Below are 21650 nucleotides of genomic sequence, written 5' to 3' on the forward strand. Positions count from 1 at the left end.
TGCCAGTAAACAGTAATTACCTGGTGTGTAGTGCTGAGTCGTCGCTCCACCCCGATGTACGTTTCAATATGCTTTCCTCAGGGGGCCCCCTGAGGAAAGCAGATTGAAACGTACGTCGGGGTGGAGGGACAACTCAGCACTACACACCAGGTAATTACTGTTTACTGGCACAGGAGCACCTTATTCTATCAGTTACTGAATCCAACTTGAATGCATTGCTGTCCGATTATTGCAACCATCATAGCACTTTATATTTAAAGCACCTTATATCACTGGTCACCGATTAGCACTCAGCACTCAGCAACACAAATACCTCATTGAATTTGCAATATTATATATATTGTACAGGTTTATATAAACTATTTATATTGCAATTTATAGGAAGTAAACAATGAGGATTTCCATTTCAAGGATCTTTCAATGGATTTTTTAAAAACGTAAACTGAGAACATCCTCCAAATGATACTCTTCCACTGATTCTGGAACAGTTTTTCTTTTTCCTCAGCGCCCCTCTGTTCCAGAGTTATGCCCCGTGGTAATAATGGTGCAAAATTACCTTTCCTCCAACAGGGCGTGCACCATAGAACTTCTTTGTGGCATAGCTGTGTTTTGATTGGCTGGCATCAAAGAAGAGAAAAAGCAAATGTCCACAGAGAAGTTCAGCTCCTTGAAGGGAAAATTTGCACAACTTTAGAACAGAGGGGCACAAAAGAAAAAGAAAAACTGTTCCGAAATCAGTAGAGCAAAAGCAAATGAGGCAGATGCTCAGTTTGAATTAAAAAAATCCAGTGAAAGGTCCCCTTTAAATGATACCAAGCAGATATCTTAACAGCTAAGAACAGTTCGTATACTGAGTAATTTGAAAAATTCCATAACTTGTCATTGCTAAATAAAAAAGCCAAAATTACCTTGTCTTATAAAGGAACACTAACTCATAGTTGCCCACTTTGAGGTTTTTATGATGTGTCTGAGTGCAAAATTTTCAACCTTACCATACCCCTTTTATAGGCCAACTGTCACATGGGGTCTGGCTCAAACTTTGCCGAGTGTTAGGGCTACTTCTGATGCTGTTCACACAGTAGAGACAATACTTCACACAATGCTGCTTTTGAGTTGCACAGAAAGGCTTGGACGTTGACCAGCTGTGCTCTTCTTGCCGAAGTTAATTTCTGCTAGCCTGTGGATTACTGCTTGAGTCACATGTTGCAGTAGACCTATCACAGTCGTCTCTGCCCTTTTTAAGATGGTGGAGCCTGTTCTCCCATGCTGATCATAGCTTTATATGATTCTGTATGCTTTATTATCCAATTGCTGGTGAACTTCTGTGCTGTTTGATGTGTTATGGAAATACTCTTTTTATCTGATTATTTCCTCCCTTCCTTTAGTTTCCTCCTGATCGTGTATTGTCTATACCTCAGTGTGTGATTGCTGTGAGTTTGAGTTTTGGTCCCCCCTGTCTGTTTATTTGTGTGGTATTGACCACTCTTGTCCCTGCCCTCTCCTGGGTGGAGGGAGGGGGGCCACTAGATCAGGGTTGTTCAGGAGCTAGGGCAAGGAAGGTGGCGCAAACATCATCACCTTCAGATGTACCTTTGGGGTCAGTGTCAGCTAGGGTTCCCCTACCCTGAGGGCTAGTTTAGGCTCCCCTGTTCCTTGTGATCCCGCCACACCTTGTGACATCCCCACTCTCCACTATGGTTTGCTTCCCCACCACTAAACTTGTCTTTGAAATTGGGTGTAGACATGAGATACCTTACAGAAGTTTGTTCATTTTGGGGGAGGTTTTGGGAGGCTTCTGTGGCACCAGAGAGATTTGCCAAATCTTCCAGGAACCTTTGTGATTTCACCTTTCGATATTTCTGAAAAGTTGGCAGGTAGAGTAAGAAGTACCCTGATAGATGCTCTTACAGAAAAAAAAAGGATCAGCTCACCATGGATGATTTGTGTGGATGTAGTCACAGCATACGCAGAGAGCCGCCCTGGCCTGGGTCGGATGTAATTCTAAAACAAGCAAGAAATATCCAGAGAAAAAAGCATCTGTATATTTGTAATCCTTTAAAAATATGCACAGATAAACCGCTACATCTGAGCTGGACTGGACCTACGCGTTTCGGCATCAAGCCTTGATCATGGTTCCCAGGCTTGGCACCGTAACGCGTAGTACCGGTCCAGCTGAGATCTAGCGGTTTATCTGTGCATATTTTTAATGTATTACAACTAAAACAGATTTTATTAATTACCTTCTGCCTTTTTCACTGGAGATTCCTTGCTTTTTTCAGAATTACAGTGGTGAAAAAAGTCATTAGTCAGCCATCAATTGTGCAAGTTCTCCCACTTAAAAAGATGAGATTTGCCTGTAATTGACATCATAGGTTACCACAACTATGAGAGACAAAATGAGAAAACAAATCCAGAAAATCACCGCGTCTGATTTGGCAAGATTAATTTTTAAAAATTATGGGGGAAAATAAGTATTTGGTCAATAACAAAAGTTCATCTCAATATTTTGTTTTATCCTTTGTTGGCAATGACAGAGGTGAAACGTTTTCTGTAAGTCTTCACAAGGTTGGCACACACTGTTGGTGGTATGTTGGCCCATTCCTCCATGCAGATCTCCTCTAGAGCAGTGATGTTTTGGGCCTGTCACTGGGCAACACAGACTTTCAACTCCCTACAAAGGATTTCTATGGGGTTGAGGTCTGGAGACTGGCTAGACCACTCCAGGACCTTCATATGCTTCTTACGAAGCCACTCCTTTGTTGCCCTGGTGGTGTGCTTGGGATCATTATCATACTGAAAGACCTAGCCATGTTTCATCTTCAATGCCCTTGCTGATGGAAGGAGCGTTGCACAAAAAAATCTCACGATACATGGCTCCATTCATTCTTTCATGTACACGGATCAGTTGTCCTGGTCTCTTTGCAGAGAAACAGCCCCAAATCATGATGTTGCCACCCCCATGCTTCACAGTAGGTATGGTGTTCTTTGGATGTAACTCAGCATTCTGTCTCCTCCAAACACGACAAGTTGTGTTTCTTCCAAACAGTTCTACTTTGGTTTCATCAGACCATATGACATTCTCCCAATACTCTTCTGGATAATCCAAATGCTCTCTAACAAACTTCAGATGGGCCTGGACATGACATGTACAGGCTTAAGCAGGGGAACATGTCTGGCACTGCAGGATCTGTGTCCCTGGCGGTGTAGTGTATACAAATCAGAGTGAAGAGGGGGTTAATGCCGCGCATCAGCCAAAATGAAGATGTAGCACGTTGATGTTATAAACGTATTCTTTTATTCCATCGGTCTACGCGTTTTGAGGATATACCTCTTCTTCAGGACCAGTGCATCAACATAGTATAGCATAAATGAAGATGTCAGACATATATATACAGCTGATAACAGAGAGCACCGCCCATTAAATGAAAAAAAACAAAAAAAAACCAGTAGGAGGAACCACTGATTCAGTGACATAACAGATATTTAGTAGAACTCAAATTCACATATAGACTAATAGATAATAATGAATAACGAATATAAAAGTTATAGGAGTGACAAATTATTTTGTAAAGAAAAAAAGAAAACAGAAATTATTATATAAAGAAAAATAATTTAATTAAATAATTAAAACAGAAATTTATTTTTTTTTTTTTTTCACATTTGATTCTTTTATTTCCTACACATCTTTCACAGAATATGGAATAGCCAGTTTCACTAATAACACTGACTTTGAGGTTTTAAGGAATCCACCCTAAGTGGGTTCTAGTGTAATGTTCACACCTAGAAAAGGTTTTTTTCTTTATATAATAATTTCTGTTTTCTTTTTTTCTTTACAAAATAATTTGTCACTCCTATAACTTTTATATTCGTTATTCATTATTATCTATTAGTCTATATGTGAATTTGATTTCTACTAAATATCTGTTATGTCACTGAATCAGTGGTTCCTCCTACTGTTTTTTTTTTTTCTTCCATCTAATGGGCGGTGCTCTCTGTTATCAGCTGTATATATATGTCTGACATCTTCATTTATGCTATACTATGTTGATGCACTGGTCCTGAAGAAGAGGTATATCCTCGAAACGCGTAGACCGATGGAATAAAAGAATATGTTTATAACAATAACGTGCTACATCTTCATTTTGGCTGATGCGCGGCATTAACCCCCTCTTCAGTCTGATTTGTATGCACATCCACGTGGGGCTGCAGCAGACGCCATCATCCTATGCTCTATCAGTGGTTGTGACTATCACAACCTTTTCAGGTGAGTGTATTTTTCCTGATCTACCTCACTGATCTGTTGGTATTACACTATCAGCGCTCCTTATTTTTCAGTTTGGCGGTGTAGTGTGTTACTCATGGTAGGCTTTGTTACAGTGGTCCCAGCTCTATGCAGGCCATTCACTAGGTCCCCCGTGTGGTTCTGGGATTTTTGCTCACCGTTCTTGTGATCATTTTGACACCATGGGGTGAGATCTTGCCTGGAGCCCCAGATCAAAGGAGATCATCAGTCGTTTTGTATGTCATCCATTTTCTTATTATTGCTCCCACAGTTGATTTCATCCCACCAAGCTGCTTGCCTATTGCAGATTCAGTCTTCCCAGCCTGGTTCAGGGCTACAATTTTGTTTGTGGTGTCCTTCGACGGCTTCTTGGTCTTCACCGTAGTGGAGCTTGGAGTGTGACTGTTTGAGGTTGTGGACAGGTGTCTTTTATACTAATACCAATTCAAACAGGAGACATTACTACAGGTAATGAGTGGAGGACAGAGGAGCCTCTTAAAGACGAAGTTACAGGTCTGTGAGAACCAGAAACCTTGCATGTTTTTAGGTGACTAAATACTTATTTTCCACTATAATTTGCAAATAAAATCTTGTCAAATCAGACGCGGTGATTCTCTGGATTTGTTTTCTCATTTTGTCTCTCGTAGTTGTGGTCACCTATGATGTCAATTACAGGCAAATCTCATCTTTATAAGGGGGAGAACTTGCACAATTGGGGGCTGACAATACTTTTTTCCCCACTGTATATATTCTTTTGGCCTATTTTATATCCTTTACCTAAACTATATTTATTACGGACCAGGAGTGTTATCAAGAACACCACCCCTGACCATGTCAACATTTTTAGCAGCCAACTGAAAACCAACCTCGAAGCTCTCCTTCTTAATGTATCCTTCATAAAGCAATGGCTTGTAGTGTTTAATTACCAGGGACATCCAAAATCCGGTTGCTCGGAGTTATAATTAGGGCTTGTGTTGTTTTAATTGAGGCCCATGACCCTAATTTCTCTACGATCTAAATAAAACAGTCAATTACCATGTTCATTACTCCCATGTTCATTAAAAAAGGACAACTTTTTGATCAGGTTAGGCCTTATTTATAATATTCATTAGTTTTTGCTTTGGTCAAAGGAGTGAATAAAAATAAGGGTCCTACCCGTGCGATTTGATCGGCCATTTGAAGACGGCCATCGAGCTCACGTCTTATCTGGGCGGCTTGTTCGTCTGGGTTGTCCAACTGTAAGAAAAGAAGTAACCGTTATCATATGATATTTATGAGACCAGTAGTATTTATTTTAGTTGTATATTACACACTTATCGAAGACTCAACAGTTTTATCAAGAGATATTAAAATTATCTTGAGGGACAGTTGTGAGGGAATGAGAATTTTTTTACCCCCAAGTTATACACTACGTGTCTAAAACTCAATATAAAGGGTAACTAAACTCTGCTCCTGTCTGAGGCTATCAGGGGTGGAACAATCGCTGTTGCAGGGATCTCGATTGTGACTGGGCCCGGGGGTGCAGGGGCCCCATCGGCCCCAGCTGCATGTGCGTCCAAGGGCGCACATCCAGCTGAAATGTATCGCAGCACAGAGACCCATCGAATCCCTGCACTGCGATACAGGCTGCCAGCCAATTAGAAACTGGCAGTTTTCATTGGCGTCCCAGCGACTGATGGCGGTACATTACAATGGCGTCAAGCATTGCCACACCACGGATGAAAGCTGCTGGCTTCTGCGCGCTGGCTATACCAGGATTGGCCTCAGGAGAGGGACAGTATAAACGAGGAAGGAGACAGTATATACGAAGAGGGGGACAGTATGTACCCAGAGAGGTCCAGTAGGGGGACAATATATCTCAGGAGGGCCCCTGGAGGAAACAGTATATACCTGGAGGGGACAGTATATACCAGGAAAGGAACAGTATATACAATTAGGGGAACAGGAGAACAGTTTATACCAGGAGGGGGACAGTTTATACCAGGAAGGGGACAGTTTATATCAGGAGGGGAACAGTAGATACCAGAATGGGACAGTATATACCAGGAGAGGGAGAGTATATATCCAGAGGGACCCAGGAGGTGGACAGTATATACCAGGAGGGCCCTTGGAGGGAACAGTATATACCAGGAAGGGACAATATATTCCAGAAGGAGGACAGTTTATACCAGGAGGGGAACAGTATTTACCAGGAGGGGAACAGTACATACCAGGAGGGGAACAGTATATACCAGGAGGGGCCCATAAGGGGAACCATATATACCAGAATTGCAGGACATATATGCCAGGATGGGCCCAGGAGGGGACAGATATACCAGTAGGTGGTCATGTATACCAGGATGGGGGGACATATATACCAGGGTGGTCCCAGGAGGGGGACAGTATATGCCAGTAGGTGGACATATATACCAGGATGGGGGAGCAGAAAACCAGGCTGAAGGACATATTTACCAGGAAGGAGCCCAGGATGGGGGACATTATAACAGGATGGGGGACATAACTACATAATGAGGGCAGCGCAACTCGTATGTCTTTTTAGGATTTAGATCTGACCAACTTGTGGGAGGGGGACCCTAGGGCCAACCTTTGCACCAGGGCCCATCGGTGGCTATGGCATTGGTTTATTGTAACTCTTGCTTTATAATGATTTGTCTAATTTCTTCAATCTTGAGGAGTGAACTCATGTCGTGTCACTTGTCCTAACTCCAGCAACATTAATTAATCTAATAAATCACCTCTCTCCATCCATCTCAGTAAAGTCAGGACACATTTAATTTGGCAAAAGGAAAGGTCACTATATTAATACTTTAATTATTATCCAAAAAAAACATGTTACTTTCCCCCATTCCGGGAGATCAGCGCACGAGCGCTCCTCGCTATAAAGTCACATTCATTAAATTGCATTTGCAGCCATATTGGCTCCGGGTAAATCAATCCCTCCTAATAGAGTAACATTAGATTCCTGTGGGCTTTTTCTTTTTTTTCGATGGGTCTAAATTTAACCACCGCAGTAATCATTTCATAAGATGTTTAATCCTCATCACGCTTGTCTGTCTCGGGCCCCTAGGGTCACTGGCTTGCTACTAATTTAGACATTTTCTAATTAACAGGCAATCAATCAATTAGTGCAATAATGTGGATCCCTCAGCTAAAGAGGGTGATGATATTGGTGAGGACGTCTTATCTGTCACCGTCCAGCGCACATAGGTGAAATAATGTCACTTCTAAAATTAGGGCCTGCGTTGGGGCAAGGCAAACTGGGCAATTGCACAGGGCCCCCACTACTTTGGGGCTCCCATTGTCTACAGCAGATGCTACAGTGATAATAGCATTATTAGTGTAGGTTCCAATGTGGAGACTGTTTCAGGACCTTTGGTGACATCACGATTGTGTGATTGGTCATGTGACTGTGATGTCACCACTCACCTCAGGTCCTGGACTATGTGGGAATCGGAGGAGCTGAAAAGAAGATGGACTAGTGGGAAGTCTTCTATTGTATCTGTGTGTGTGGTCAAGCGTAGAATGGGCTCCTGGTGGTATATATTCATGAGATCATCAGAATGTATGGGCTCCTGGTGGTATATATTAGTGAGGACATCAGAATGTATGGGCTCCTGGTGGTATATATTAGTCAGGACATCAGAATGTATGGGCTCCTGGTGGTATATATTAGTCAGGACATCAGAATGTATGGGCTCCTGGGGGTATATATTACTGAGGACATCAGAATATATGGGCTCCTGGTGGTATATATTAGTGAGGACAGCAGAATGTATGGGCTCCTGGTGGTATATATTAGTGGTATATATTAGTGAGGACATCAGAATGTATGGGCTCCTGGTGGTATATATTAGTGAGGACATCAGACTGGATGGGATCCTGGTGGTATATATTAGTCAGGACATCAGAATGTATAGGATCCTGGTGGTATATATTAGTCAGGACATCAGAATGTATGGCCTCCTGGTGGTATAGATTAGTCAGGACATCAGAATGTATGGCCTCCTGGTGGTATATATTAGTGAGGACATCAGAATATATGGGATCCTGGTGGTATAGATTAGTGAGGACGTCAGAATATATGGCCTCCTGGTGGTATATATTAGTGAGGACATCAGACAGCATGGGCTCCTGGTGGTATATATTAGTCAGGACATCAGAATGTATAGGATCCTGGTGGTATATATTCATGAGATCATCAGAATGTATGGGCTCCTGGTGGTATATACTAGTGAAGGCATCAGAATGTACGGGCTCCTGGTGGTATATATTAGTGAGAACATCAGACTGTATAGGCTCCTGGTGGTATATATTAGTGAGGACAGCAGAATGTATGGGCTCCTGGTGATGTATATTAGTGAGGACATCAGAATGTATGGGCTCCTGGTGATGTATATTAGTGAGGACAGCAGAATGTATGGGCTCCTGGTGGTATATATTAGTGGTATATATTAGTGAGGACATCAGAATGTATGGGCTCCTGGTGGTATATATTATGAATGGATAAGAAAGTCGGGTTTAACACTGCGCTAAAACCATGAAGCCAAACGATGTGATGAATTCTTTGCTATATTTTCTTTATTTAGGCCAGGTCTACGCGTTTCAAAGGCATGTCCGCCTTCTTCATCAGGACAAAGGAAAAAACAGCATGATACCAATTGCTACTTGGGGATACATATATATTGAAAAAGAGGCTCCACACCTACACAGGTGATGTCAGTCAGGGAGTGGCTGAACATCACGTGTATGAATAACAGAAAGCAGTGGAGAAAAAAATGGAAGAAACAGAAAGAAGAAAAAAAAAAAAAAAAAAAAAAAAAAAAAAAAAAAGGAATTGGAAGGGGTTAAAACAGAGGGGTGTACGCATATGTCTGTAAAAAATTTTTTGCTTTAATAAAAAAACAAATGTAAAAAAATGTGCTTTATTTATAAAGCTTGCGCCTAAAAATACATAAAAATATAATGTCAGGTCGCTGCCAAAACAATCAGCAAGAAGGTGCAAAAATATATCAGCAAGAAGGTGCGAAAATATATATATGTATATAATACTGGAGATGATCCAGCAGTAAAAAAAAGGGGGGTTTATGCTTTAATAAAAACAAATGTGCTTTATTTGTAAAACTTGTGCCTAAAGATACATAAAAATATAGTGTCAGATCGCTGACAAAAACAATCAGCAAAAAAGTGCAAAAATATATATATGTATGATACTGGAGATGATCCAGCAGTGAAAAAAAGGGGGGTTTTTTTCGAGGTACAAAAATGTGAAAAAAAGGGGGGTTGGGACACACGGGTTTTTGCTTTAATAAAAAACAAATGTAAAGAAATGTGCTTTATTTGTAAAGCTTGCGCCTAAAAAATACATAAAAATATAGTGTCAGGTCGTTAACAAGACAATCAACAAAAAAGTGCAAAAATATATATATATGTATAATACTGGAGATGATCCAGCAATGAAAAAAAGAGGGTTTTGTGAGGTACAAGAATGTGAAAGAAAAATGGGACACACGGATTTTTGCTTTAATAGAAACAAATGTAAAAAAATGTGCTTTATTTGTAAAGCTTACGCCTAAAAATACATAAAAATATAGTGTCAGGTCGCTGACAAAACAATCAGCAAAAAGGTGCAAAAATATATGTATGTATGATACTGGAAATAATCCAGCAGTGAAAAAAAGGGGTTTTGTGAGGTACAAGAAAGTGAAAGAAAAATAGGACACACGGGCATAGGGAAAAAAAAAAAAAAAAAAAAAAAAAAAAAAAAAAAAAAAAACTCCAACGTGCTATGTGAAGTGCTGAAAGGGGTGAAATGAGTTCAAAGCGTGGGAAAAATTTTTTTATCTGCGCATGCGTGCGCATGAAGGAGCAGGGTGAAAAGAATTCATGTCGGCATAGAGAACGGGCTGGAACAAAATACAGTGAGTGAAAAAAGGGGGTAGATCAAATATGAAAAGAATAAAGAAGATAGTTTCTGGAGAGTGAAACAAATATAAAGATCAAATTTTGTATTCATCCATCCAAGGGCAAAAAACAGTGTTTGATGGTATCACATTTAAATAAATACATACAATAGATATGAATATAATATAAAGAGTAAAAACCTTTAAGAAACACGCTGAAACCAAATAAAATAATTATCACAACCAACAGATAAAAGGATATATATGAAAAGTTGTATATAAAAACATACAATCCCACCTTATAATGAAAGCTGGGGAAGGGGGAAGGAATTTTTGGAGTATCTTAATAAAATGGGGAAAAATACATATATAAAAATTAAAATGTCCTTATTATATTAGGATAAAAACTGGGTGTATAAAAACTTCATGTTTATGCAGACCGCATTAGAAAATGTAAAAGAAATATATATAATATATATCCAAAAAATATTTGTTGGGAATTTATTTCACATAAAACATTAAAAAAATCCCAAAAAAAATTTTTTAAAAAATTTTTTAAATTTTTTTTTTTTTTTTTTTTTTTTTTTAAAATAATAAGCGAGGATTAATAAAACAGATCGGTCAATTCATTGAGCCCATGCGGTTTTAGAGTACTGAGCTTATGGATCCAAAAGGTCTCTTTTTTGCTTAATAATTCTAATCTATTTGGTATATCTGAGGGAATATGTTCAATAGGGGTGATTGTACAGGACATCATCTTATTGTGAAATAAAGCACAATGTCTAGATAAACTGTGCAACATATATCCAATCTTGACGTTATGTCGGTGAGAATTTAACCTATTGTGCAATGCCTGGCAAGTCCTCCCCACATACTGCTTACCACAGATACAATCCAATAAGTAAACGACATGGTCGGTCTGGCAGGTCATATAATCCTTAATAGGGAAAATCTCAGCACCCACGTGCGAACAAAACGATATCTTATTATGACCGATGATCTTGCAGCAGAGACAGTTTTTTGCATTACATCTAAATGACCCTATTACAGGGGTTGTAGTGTTAGAGCTCCTAGTATCTTTAAGTCTACTGGGAGCTAAAATATTCTTAATAGTAGGAGCTCTCCTAAAAGTAAAACCCGGTTGGGAGGGTAAAATGCCCATTAAAATGGGGTCATTTAAAAGTATATCCCAGTGTTTTGAAAAAATTTTTTTAATCCTAAAATTGTCACTGCTGTAAGTAGTAATAAAATTGAGGGCAAAATCATTAACAATCGGGCTCGCGCCGTCTGCTTTATTATCGGATTGGAAAACTTTCCTAGAAACAAGCAAATCCTTTTGTTTTAAAGATCTTGTGGTAGTGAAGGCTTTTTTGATTAAATTACGGGGATATTTTTTCTCCAAGAACCGCTCTTTTAAAATGGCAACCTGATCAGAGAAATCCTCATCTGTTGTGCAATTTCTCCTTATCCTTTTATATTGATTTACCGGTATATTGAGCAACCATTTATCATAGTGTTCGCTATTGAAATTTATATAGCTATTAGTGTCCACCTGTTTAAAATAAGTCTTGGTAAGAATACGGCTGTTTTGATGATAAAGTGTCAGATCTAAAAAATGAATTGTCTTATCATGGACAGTTGATGTAAAATTCAAACCCCAAGTATTTTCATTTAACAAAGCAAGAAAGGAATCAATATTGTTTTGTTCATTATCCCATATAAAAAACAGATCATCTATGAATCTTTTGTAGACAACAATACTGTTTACATGACTACCATCCAGTATATGGAGGTTCTCGAATAGTCCCATAAATAAATTTGCATACGAACAAGCTGCTTTTGATCCCATCGCTGTACCCAGATATTGATGGTAAAGTTTATCTAGGAACGTGAAGAAATTGTTATGTAAAATGAAGCTCATAGCCTCCAAAAGGAACCTCTTTTGGATTGCAGGAAATCTGCTATCTTTGGTGAGAAAAAACCATAGACTGAAAAGACCCAAATCATGGGCAATATTTGAATATAATGCGGAAACATCAACAGTTACAAAGAGATACGATTGTTTCCAAGGAATATCTTTGATTATGTTTATGAGATGGGAGGAATCTCTCAGATAACTCCCTAAATCCATCACATACGGTTGCAGTAATTGATCCACATATGCCGCTAAATTTGCTGTGAGTGAATTGATGCCTGAGATGATAGGGCGTCCAGGGGGGTTTACCGGATTTTTATGCAATTTAGGCAGATGGTAAAAAAATGCTACATTAAAACTATCAATCTGTAAAAATCTCTTTTCAGATGAATTCAAAATATTATTATCAACGGCTTTTTGTATTAAACCCTTATAGGCTATGACAGCAGAATCATATTTCCCCCATTCTACTGTCTGATAGTATAAGGGATCAGAGAGTATCCTTAAAGCCTCATTTACATAATCGCCCCTGTTCTGGACGACAATGCCTCCCCCTTTATCGGCCGATCTGATGACAATTTCTCGATTATTTTTTAGGTTTTTGAGTGCCAATCTCTCTTTATGGGAGAGGTTATGCTGCAAATTTCTTTTGGTATTCATGAACACCTTGAGGTCTGTCAAAACTAAGTCACTAAAAGTCTTGATGTGATGACCTTTGCTCCCTGTGGGGTAGAATTTGGATTTGGGTTTGACAATAGTGTGGACAAAGGGGAGATCTGTTGGAAGAGTATTCGTGTCACTAATGGGGGGAGTATTACTATTTAATAAAAAATGCCTCTTTAGAGTCAATTTTCTGATATAATTTTGGACATCTAAAAACACATCAAAGTCCTTGGAATGATATGAAGGGCAATAGGAGAGGCCTTTTTGGAGTACTGATATTTCCCATTTATTCAACTCATAACTGGAGAGGTTAAAGATGTTTTTGGTATTATTAGCTATTTTCAAATCTAAATTAATCTGATTTCTTTTTTGCTGGAGCCGGCGACCTGCTCGAACTCGCCGGCTCCAGCAAAAAAGAAATCAGATTAATTTAGATTTGAAAATAGCTAATAATACCAAAAACATCTTTAACCTCTCCAGTTATGAGTTGAATAAATGGGAAATATCAGTACTCCAAAAAGGCCTCTCCTATTGCCCTTCATATCATTCCAAGGACTTTGATGTGTTTTTAGATGTCCAAAATTATATCAGAAAATTGACTCTAAAGAGGCATTTTTTATTAAATAGTAATACTCCCCCCATTAGTGACACGAATACTCTTCCAACAGATCTCCCCTTTGTCCACACTATTGTCAAACCCAAATCCAAATTCTACCCCACAGGGAGCAAAGGTCATCACATCAAGACTTTTAGTGACTTAGTTTTGACAGACCTCAAGGTGTTCATGAATACCAAAAGAAATTTGCAGCATAACCTCTCCCATAAAGAGAGATTGGCACTCAAAAACCTAAAAAATAATCGAGAAATTGTCATCAGATCGGCCGATAAAGGGGGAGGCATTGTCGTCCAGAACAGGGGCGATTATGTAAATGAGGCTTTAAGGATACTCTCTGATCCCTTATACTATCAGACAGTAGAATGGGGGAAATATGATTCTGCTGTCATAGCCTATAAGGGTTTAATACAAAAAGCCGTTGATAATAATATTTTGAATTCATCTGAAAAGAGATTTTTACAGATTGATAGTTTTAATGTAGCATTTTTTTACCATCTGCCTAAATTGCATAAAAATCCGGTAAACCCCCCTGGACGCCCTATCATCTCAGGCATCAATTCACTCACAGCAAATTTAGCGGCATATGTGGATCAATTACTGCAACCGTATGTGATGGATTTAGGGAGTTATCTGAGAGATTCCTCCCATCTCATAAACATAATCAAAGATATTCCTTGGAAACAATCGTATCTCTTTGTAACTGTTGATGTTTCCGCATTATATTCAAATATTGCCCATGATTTGGGTCTTTTCAGTCTATGGTTTTTTCTCACCAAAGATAGCAGATTTCCTGCAATCCAAAAGAGGTTCCTTTTGGAGGCTATGAGCTTCATTTTACATAACAATTTCTTCACGTTCCTAGATAAACTTTACCATCAATATCTGGGTACAGCGATGGGATCAAAAGCAGCTTGTTCGTATGCAAATTTATTTATGGGACTATTCGAGAACCTCCATATACTGGATGGTAGTCATGTAAACAGTATTGTTGTCTACAAAAGATTCATAGATGATCTGTTTTTTATATGGGATAATGAACAAAACAATATTGATTCCTTTCTTGCTTTGTTAAATGAAAATACTTGGGGTTTGAATTTTACATCAACTGTCCATGATAAGACAATTCATTTTTTAGATCTGACACTTTATCATCAAAACAGCCGTATTCTTACCAATACTTATTTTAAACAGGTGGACACTAATAGCTATATAAATTTCAATAGCGAACACTATGATAAATGGTTGCTCAATATACCGGTAAATCAATATAAAAGGATAAGGAGAAATTGCACAACAGATGAGGATTTCTCTGATCAGGTTGCCATTTTAAAAGAGCGGTTCTTGGAGAAAAAATATCCCCGTAATTTAATCAAAAAAGCCTTCACTACCACAAGATCTTTAAAACAAAAGGATTTGCTTGTTTCTAGGAAAGTTTTCCAATCCGATAATAAAGCAGACGGCGCGAGCCCGATTGTTAATGATTTTGCCCTCAATTTTATTACTACTTACAGCAGTGACAATTTTAGGATTAAAAAATTTTTTTCAAAACACTGGGATATACTTTTAAATGACCCCATTTTAATGGGCATTTTACCCTCCCAACCGGGTTTTACTTTTAGGAGAGCTCCTACTATTAAGAATATTTTAGCTCCCAGTAGACTTAAAGATACTAGGAGCTCTAACACTACAACCCCTGTAATAGGGTCATTTAGATGTAATGCAAAAAACTGTCTCTGCTGCAAGATCATCGGTCATAATAAGATATCGTTTTGTTCGCACGTGGGTGCTGAGATTTTCCCTATTAAGGATTATATGACCTGCCAGACCGACCATGTCGTTTACTTATTGGATTGTATCTGTGGTAAGCAGTATGTGGGGAGGACTTGCCAGGCATTGCACAATAGGTTAAATTCTCACCGACATAACGTCAAGATTGGATATATGTTGCACAGTTTATCTAGACATTGTGCTTTATTTCACAATAAGATGATGTCCTGTACAATCACCCCTATTGAACATATTCCCTCAGATATACCAAATAGATTAGAATTATTAAGCAAAAAAGAGACCTTTTGGATCCATAAGCTCAGTACTCTAAAACCGCATGGGCTCAATGAATTGACCGATCTGTTTTATTAATCCTCGCTTATTATTTTAAAAAAAAAAAAAAAAAAAAAAAATTTAAAAAAATTTTTAAAAAATTTTTTTTGGGATTTTTTTAATGTTTTATGTGAAATAAATTCCCAACAAATATTTTTTGGATATATATTATATATATTTCTTTTACATTTTCTAATGTGGTCTGCATAAACATGAAGTTTTTATACACCCAGTTTTTATCCTAATATAATAAGGACATTTTAATTTTTATATATGTATTTTTCCCCATTTTATTAAGATACTCCAAAAATTCCTTCCCCCTTCCCCAGCTTTCATTATAAGGTGGGATTGTATGTTTTTATATACAACTTTTCATATATATCCTTTTATCTGTTGGTTGTGATAATTATTTTATTTGGTTTCAGCGTGTTTCTTAAAGGTTTTTACTCTTTATATTATATTCATATCTATTGTATGTATTTATTTAAATGTGATACCATCAAACACTGTTTTTTGCCCTTGGATGGATGAATACAAAATTTGATCTTTATATTTGTTTCACTCTCCAGAAACTATCTTCTTTATTCTTTTCATATTTGATCTACCCCCTTTTTTCACTCACTGTATTTTGTTCCAGCCCGTTCTCTATGCCGACATGAATTCTTTTCACCCTGCTCCTTCATGCGCACGCATGCGCAAAAAATTTTTTTCCCACGCTTTGAACTCATTTCACCCCTTTCAGCACTTCACATAGCACGTTGGAGTTTTTTTTTTTTTTTTTCCCTATGCCCGTGTGTCCTATTTTTCTTTCACTTTCTTGTACCTCACAAAACCCCTTTTTTTCACTGCTGGATTATTTCCAGTATCATACATACATATATTTTTGCACCTTTTTGCTGATTGTTTTGTCAGCGACCTGACACTATATTTTTATGTATTTTTAGGCGTAAGCTTTACAAATAAAGCACATTTTTTTACATTTGTTTCTATTAAAGCAAAAATCCGTGTGTCCCATTTTTCTTTCACATTCTTGTACCTCACAAAACCCTCTTTTTTTCATTGCTGGATCATCTCCAGTATTATACATATATATATATTTTTGCACTTTTTTGTTGATTGTCTTGTTAACGACCTGACACTATATTTTTATGTATTTTTTAGGCGCAAGCTTTACAAATAAAGCACATTTCTTTACATTTGTTTTTTATTAAAGCAAAAACCCGTGTGTCCCAACCCCCCTTTTTTTCACATTTTTGTACCTCGAAAAAAAACCCCCTTTTTTTCACTGCTGGATCATCTCCAGTATCATACATATATATATTTTTGCACTTTTTTGCTGATTGTTTTTGTCAGCGATCTGACACTATATTTTTATGTATCTTTAGGCACAAGTTTTACAAATAAAGCACATTTGTTTTTATTAAAGCATAAACCCCCCTTTTTTTTTTACTGCTGGATCATCTCCAGTATTATATACATATATATATTTTCGCACCTTCTTGCTGATATATTTTTGCACCTTCTTGCTGATTGTTTTGGCAGCGACCTGACATTATATTTTTATGTATTTTTAGGCGCAAGCTTTATAAATAAAGCACATTTTTTTACATTTGTTTTTTTATTAAAGCAAAAAATTTTTTACAGACATATGCGTACACCCCTCTGTTTTAACCCCTTCCAATTCCTTTTTTTTTTTTTTTTTTTTTTTTTTTTTTTCTTCTTTCTGTTTCTTCCATTTTTTTCTCCACTGCTTTCTGTTATTCATACACGTGATGTTCAGCCACTCCCTGACTGACATCACCTGTGTAGGTGTGGAGCCTCTTTTTCAATATATATGTATCCCCAAGTAGCAATTGGTATCATGCTGTTTTTTCCTTTGTCCTGATGAAGAAGGCGGACATGCCTTTGAAACGCGTAGACCTGGCCTAAATAAAGAAAATATAGCAAAGAATTCATCACATCGTTTGGCTTCATGGTTTTAGCGCAGTGTTAAACCCGACTTTCTTATCCATTCATGATTCCCTGTTGCATCATCGGGGCTGCTGCTTGACCATTTTCTGCATACATAGGAGTTGTGCCTGTCACAACTTCCATAGGTGAGCACCTGTTTTCATTTTCTAAGCCTGCATTGTTTGCCAGATAAGACCCTATGTGCGCTTTTCTCTCCACAGCATTTTGATTCTTTTGGTGGTATATATTAGTGAGGACATCAGACTGTATGGGATCCTGGTGGTATATATTAGTCAGGACATCAGAATGTATAGGATCCTGCTGGTATATATTCATGAGATCATCAGAATGTATGGGCTCCTGGTGGTATATACTAGTGAAGGCATCAGAATGTAGGGGCTCCTGGTGGTATATATTAGTGAGAACATCAGACTGTATGGGCTCCTGGTGGTATATATTAGTGAGGACAGCAGAATGTATGGGCTCCTGGTGGTATATATTAGTGAGGACAGCAGAATGTATGGGCTCCTGGTGGTATATATTAGTGAGGACAGCAGAATGTATGGGCTCCTGGTGATGTATATTAGTGAGGACATCAGAATGTATGGGCTCCTGGTGATGTATATTAGTGAGGACATCAGAATGTATGGGCTCCTGGTGATGTATATTAGTGAGGACAGCAGAATGTATGGGCTCCTGGTGGTATATATTAGTGAGAACATCAGACTGTATGGGCTCCTGGTGGTGTATATTAGTGAGGACAGCAGAATGTATGGGCTCCTGGTGGTATATATTAGTGAGAACATCAGAATGTATGGGCTCCTGGTGGTATATATTAGTGAAGCCATCAGAATGTATGGGCTCCTGGTGGTATATATTAGTGAGGACATCAGAATATATGGGCTCCTGGTGGTATATATTAGTCAGGACATCAGAATGTATGGGATCCTGGTGGTATATATTATTGAAGGCATCAGAATGTATGGGCTCCTGGTGGTATATATTAGTGAAGACAACAGAATGTACGGGCTCCTGGTGGTATATATTACTAACAACATCAGAATGTAGTGTCTGCTATTGTTTGCAGTGCTAAAGTCAGGAAATCAGTGCGCTTAGCACAGCTCTTCCCTGGAGGAAACACACACTCTACTCTTCAGTTCCTGCTCGCCCCTTTCGACCAGCAGATGGCGATATTCCCATGCAGATATTGCAATCAAGATTTTAACGGAGTGCGTCTTTAATTCACCACCCTCTGACAGTTGAAAAAGCGGTGGATTCCAGTGTTTGGAGGTTACATCCCTGCATTCACCTCCTCAATAGCACATCAGTCCAATATAGACCCTTTAAAATCATACCGCCGTGATGTTACAATCTCCAATACCCTGATACATTATTATAACACATTAGGTCCAAGTAAGAAAACAATAACAATACTATTATATGTCGCTGGTTCAGAAAAGAGTTTAGCTGGTAAGCGTAGTCTGATTTTACGGTCTCCAGTAAGAACATTGCTTAAACATTTATAAGCTTTCTACAATAAATAATTTAAGCAAAAGTCAACGGGTGCAAGTAATTACCAAAAATGGTGAAATCTCTGCAGATGTCCGTCACAAGTATTACTACAAAGTTTTGTGCTATGTCAATGTTCACAATAACAAGTTTGCAGGGGGATTAATTGGGTAAAATTGAATAAGTAATGTCATTATTACACAGCACAATGCACTGATTGATACCATATCCCCAGACCTCATAGTTATATTCAGCCAATATTAAGGAGAAATAATGAAAAAATGACCATTATGTCAAAGGGTTATTTGCATCAGACAATCTCTTTTGATACGATAGTCCATTGCCGTAAAGGTGACCATGGGGTGCACGTTTTCATATTCCACACAGCTCCTCCAGAGGAGAAATGAAGAATTACATCTGTGGGTCCTCCAGGGAGAGAGATTTATTTTGTAGTTGCATTTCACACTAGTTTTTTGGTAAAAGTCCTGAATGGGTCAACGATACTGCTCTGGCCTCCTGAAACCCAGAATGCCATCCATAAGGACCCCTGAATGTTGGCAGGAAATGAAATATCCAGGTGGCATACACAGCGAATCATCGGGGGCTTCCTGGAGGATTCTAGAAGTGTTACCAACACTATGTAACGGTGTCTTGCACGCCTTCTCACCGTCACCCTACTTGTTGCATTTACCACTCTGCTTCCAAAGTATCAAACTATCTTCCTCTGCTGCCTTGTTCTCACTGCCAGCTTTGCTCCTAGAGAATCTCCACCTGGCTATAGGGAGGCGTGGCCAGTCTCTGCAGGAATTTAACCCAGATTCTTCCTGCAGTTATTTGGTTCCCTGGCCTATCTTGTGCTTGCAAGTCCTATTTAAGGCAGTTCCTCCCACCAATCTCTGCCCAAACATTAGGTCCAAGCGTCAAACCATCATCCTGTGCTGCCTTGTACTCACTGCCAGCTTTGCTCCTAGAGAATCTCCACCTGGCTATAGAAAGGCATGGCCAGTTTTTGCAGGAATTGAGCACAGCTTCTTCCAGCAGATATTTGGTTCCCTGGCCTATATCATGCTTGCATGGCCTATTTCAGGCAGTTCCTCCCATCAATCTCTGCCCAAACATTAGGTCCAAGCGTCAAACCATCATCCTGTGCTGCCTTATGCTCACTGTCAGCTTTGCTCTTAGAGAATCTCCACCTGGCTATAGGGAGGCGTGGCCAGTTTTTGCAGGAATTGAACACAGCTTCTTCCAGCAGATATTTGGTTCCCTGGCCTATCTCATGCTTGCATGGCCTATTTCAGGCAATTCCTCCCATCAATCTCTGCCCAAACATTAGGTCCAATCGTCAAACCATCATCCTGTGCTGCCTTATGCTCACTGCCAGCTTTGCTCGTAGATAATCTCCACCTGGCTATAGGGAGGCGTGGCCAGTCTCTGCAGAAATTTAACTCAGCTTCTTCCTGCAGAGATTTGGTTCCCTGGCGTATACTGTGCTAGCAGGGCCTATTTCAGGCAGCTCCTCACACCACCCTGCCCGAACGTTGGATCCTAGTTCAGCCCATCTAGTTTCCTGCTAGGTGCTTCTTATATTGTCTCTCTACTTTCCTGACCCATCTTGCCTTCTTGTTTATCGCGGCCTCTCTGCTATGAATGATGACCTGTGCTGCCTGCTCTGTTCTCGGACTGTCTGACTACTTTTTTGCCTGTGCCCCCTGTACCTCGTACACCTGCCTTGATCTGTCAGTTCATTGCTGCAGTCACGGGGACTAATCACAGCCCATGGCACAGTGGATCCACACCCATCAGTGTGCCACATAGTTACATTGGCCTCTATCCAGTGTACCCATATACAGATTTTATATATATATATATATATATATATATATATATATATATATATATATATATATATATATATATATATATAATATACACAGTAATTTGAAAATCAATATCACAATAACTGAAAGGAGTTATGCAATATGGATGTAACTGGAGACATCGCACCTCCCATGCACAGCAGATTAGGAGTTAATAATTTATTATATTAATTATTGGGGTATTTGATTTATTATGAAACTTCCACATAGAGCACAAGGTGAGGTCTCACTGTCCTCTGTATAGAGAAGAGAAGTGACGATTTATCTGAGATAAGAACCATTCAGACGTCCCAGAATTACGCGCTGCGCACACATAATAATGACACTTTTGTCATTTGTCGTTTGTAGCTGATTTTTTTTGGATTAGATGTTCTGTTGGAGGAACAAAAGTCTCCGTGTCTGGATGAGGGTCCTGACGTGTGATTATTTATAGTGGATTGAAGCCCGGACGGCGAGTCACAGTCACATTCATCCAAAAGCGATTTGTGGAAACAATTCTGAAGAGGTGACACCGTATATAACATAGAGACGAGAACGTGATGTGCATTGTATTGTGGACGGGAATGAGGCTGTCAATCACTATCTATCTATCCCTTTATCTACCTATCTGTCAATCTGTGTATCATCTATCCCTCTATCTATCTATCTATCTATCTATCATCTATGTATCTATCTATCTATCCCTCCATCAATCTATCTATCTATCTATCTATCAATCCATCCCTCTATCTATCTATCTATCCCTCTATCTATCTATCCCTCTATTTATCCCTCTATCTATCTATCATCTATCTATCCCTCTATCTATCCCTCTATCATCTATCTATCTATCCCTCTA

General features: G+C 38.8%; 1 protein-coding gene across 10 annotated transcripts in view; it reads right to left on the minus strand.

Moving 5' to 3' along the window:
- CADPS (calcium dependent secretion activator) overlaps positions 1-21650 on the minus strand; it is a 657127-nt gene that overhangs the window by 345613 nt on the left and 289864 nt on the right. For all 10 annotated transcript variants that reach the window (XM_075321362.1, XM_075321365.1, XM_075321364.1 and 7 more), the window contains exon 4: positions 5438-5518. In XM_075321362.1, the coding sequence (XP_075177477.1) occupies positions 5438-5518 (81 nt within the window). The remainder of the gene's footprint in view (positions 1-5437; positions 5519-21650) is intronic.

The sequence above is a fragment of the Anomaloglossus baeobatrachus genome, chromosome 8 (genome assembly GCF_048569485.1).
Source record: "Anomaloglossus baeobatrachus isolate aAnoBae1 chromosome 8, aAnoBae1.hap1, whole genome shotgun sequence".
NCBI lineage: Eukaryota > Metazoa > Chordata > Amphibia > Anura > Aromobatidae > Anomaloglossus > Anomaloglossus baeobatrachus.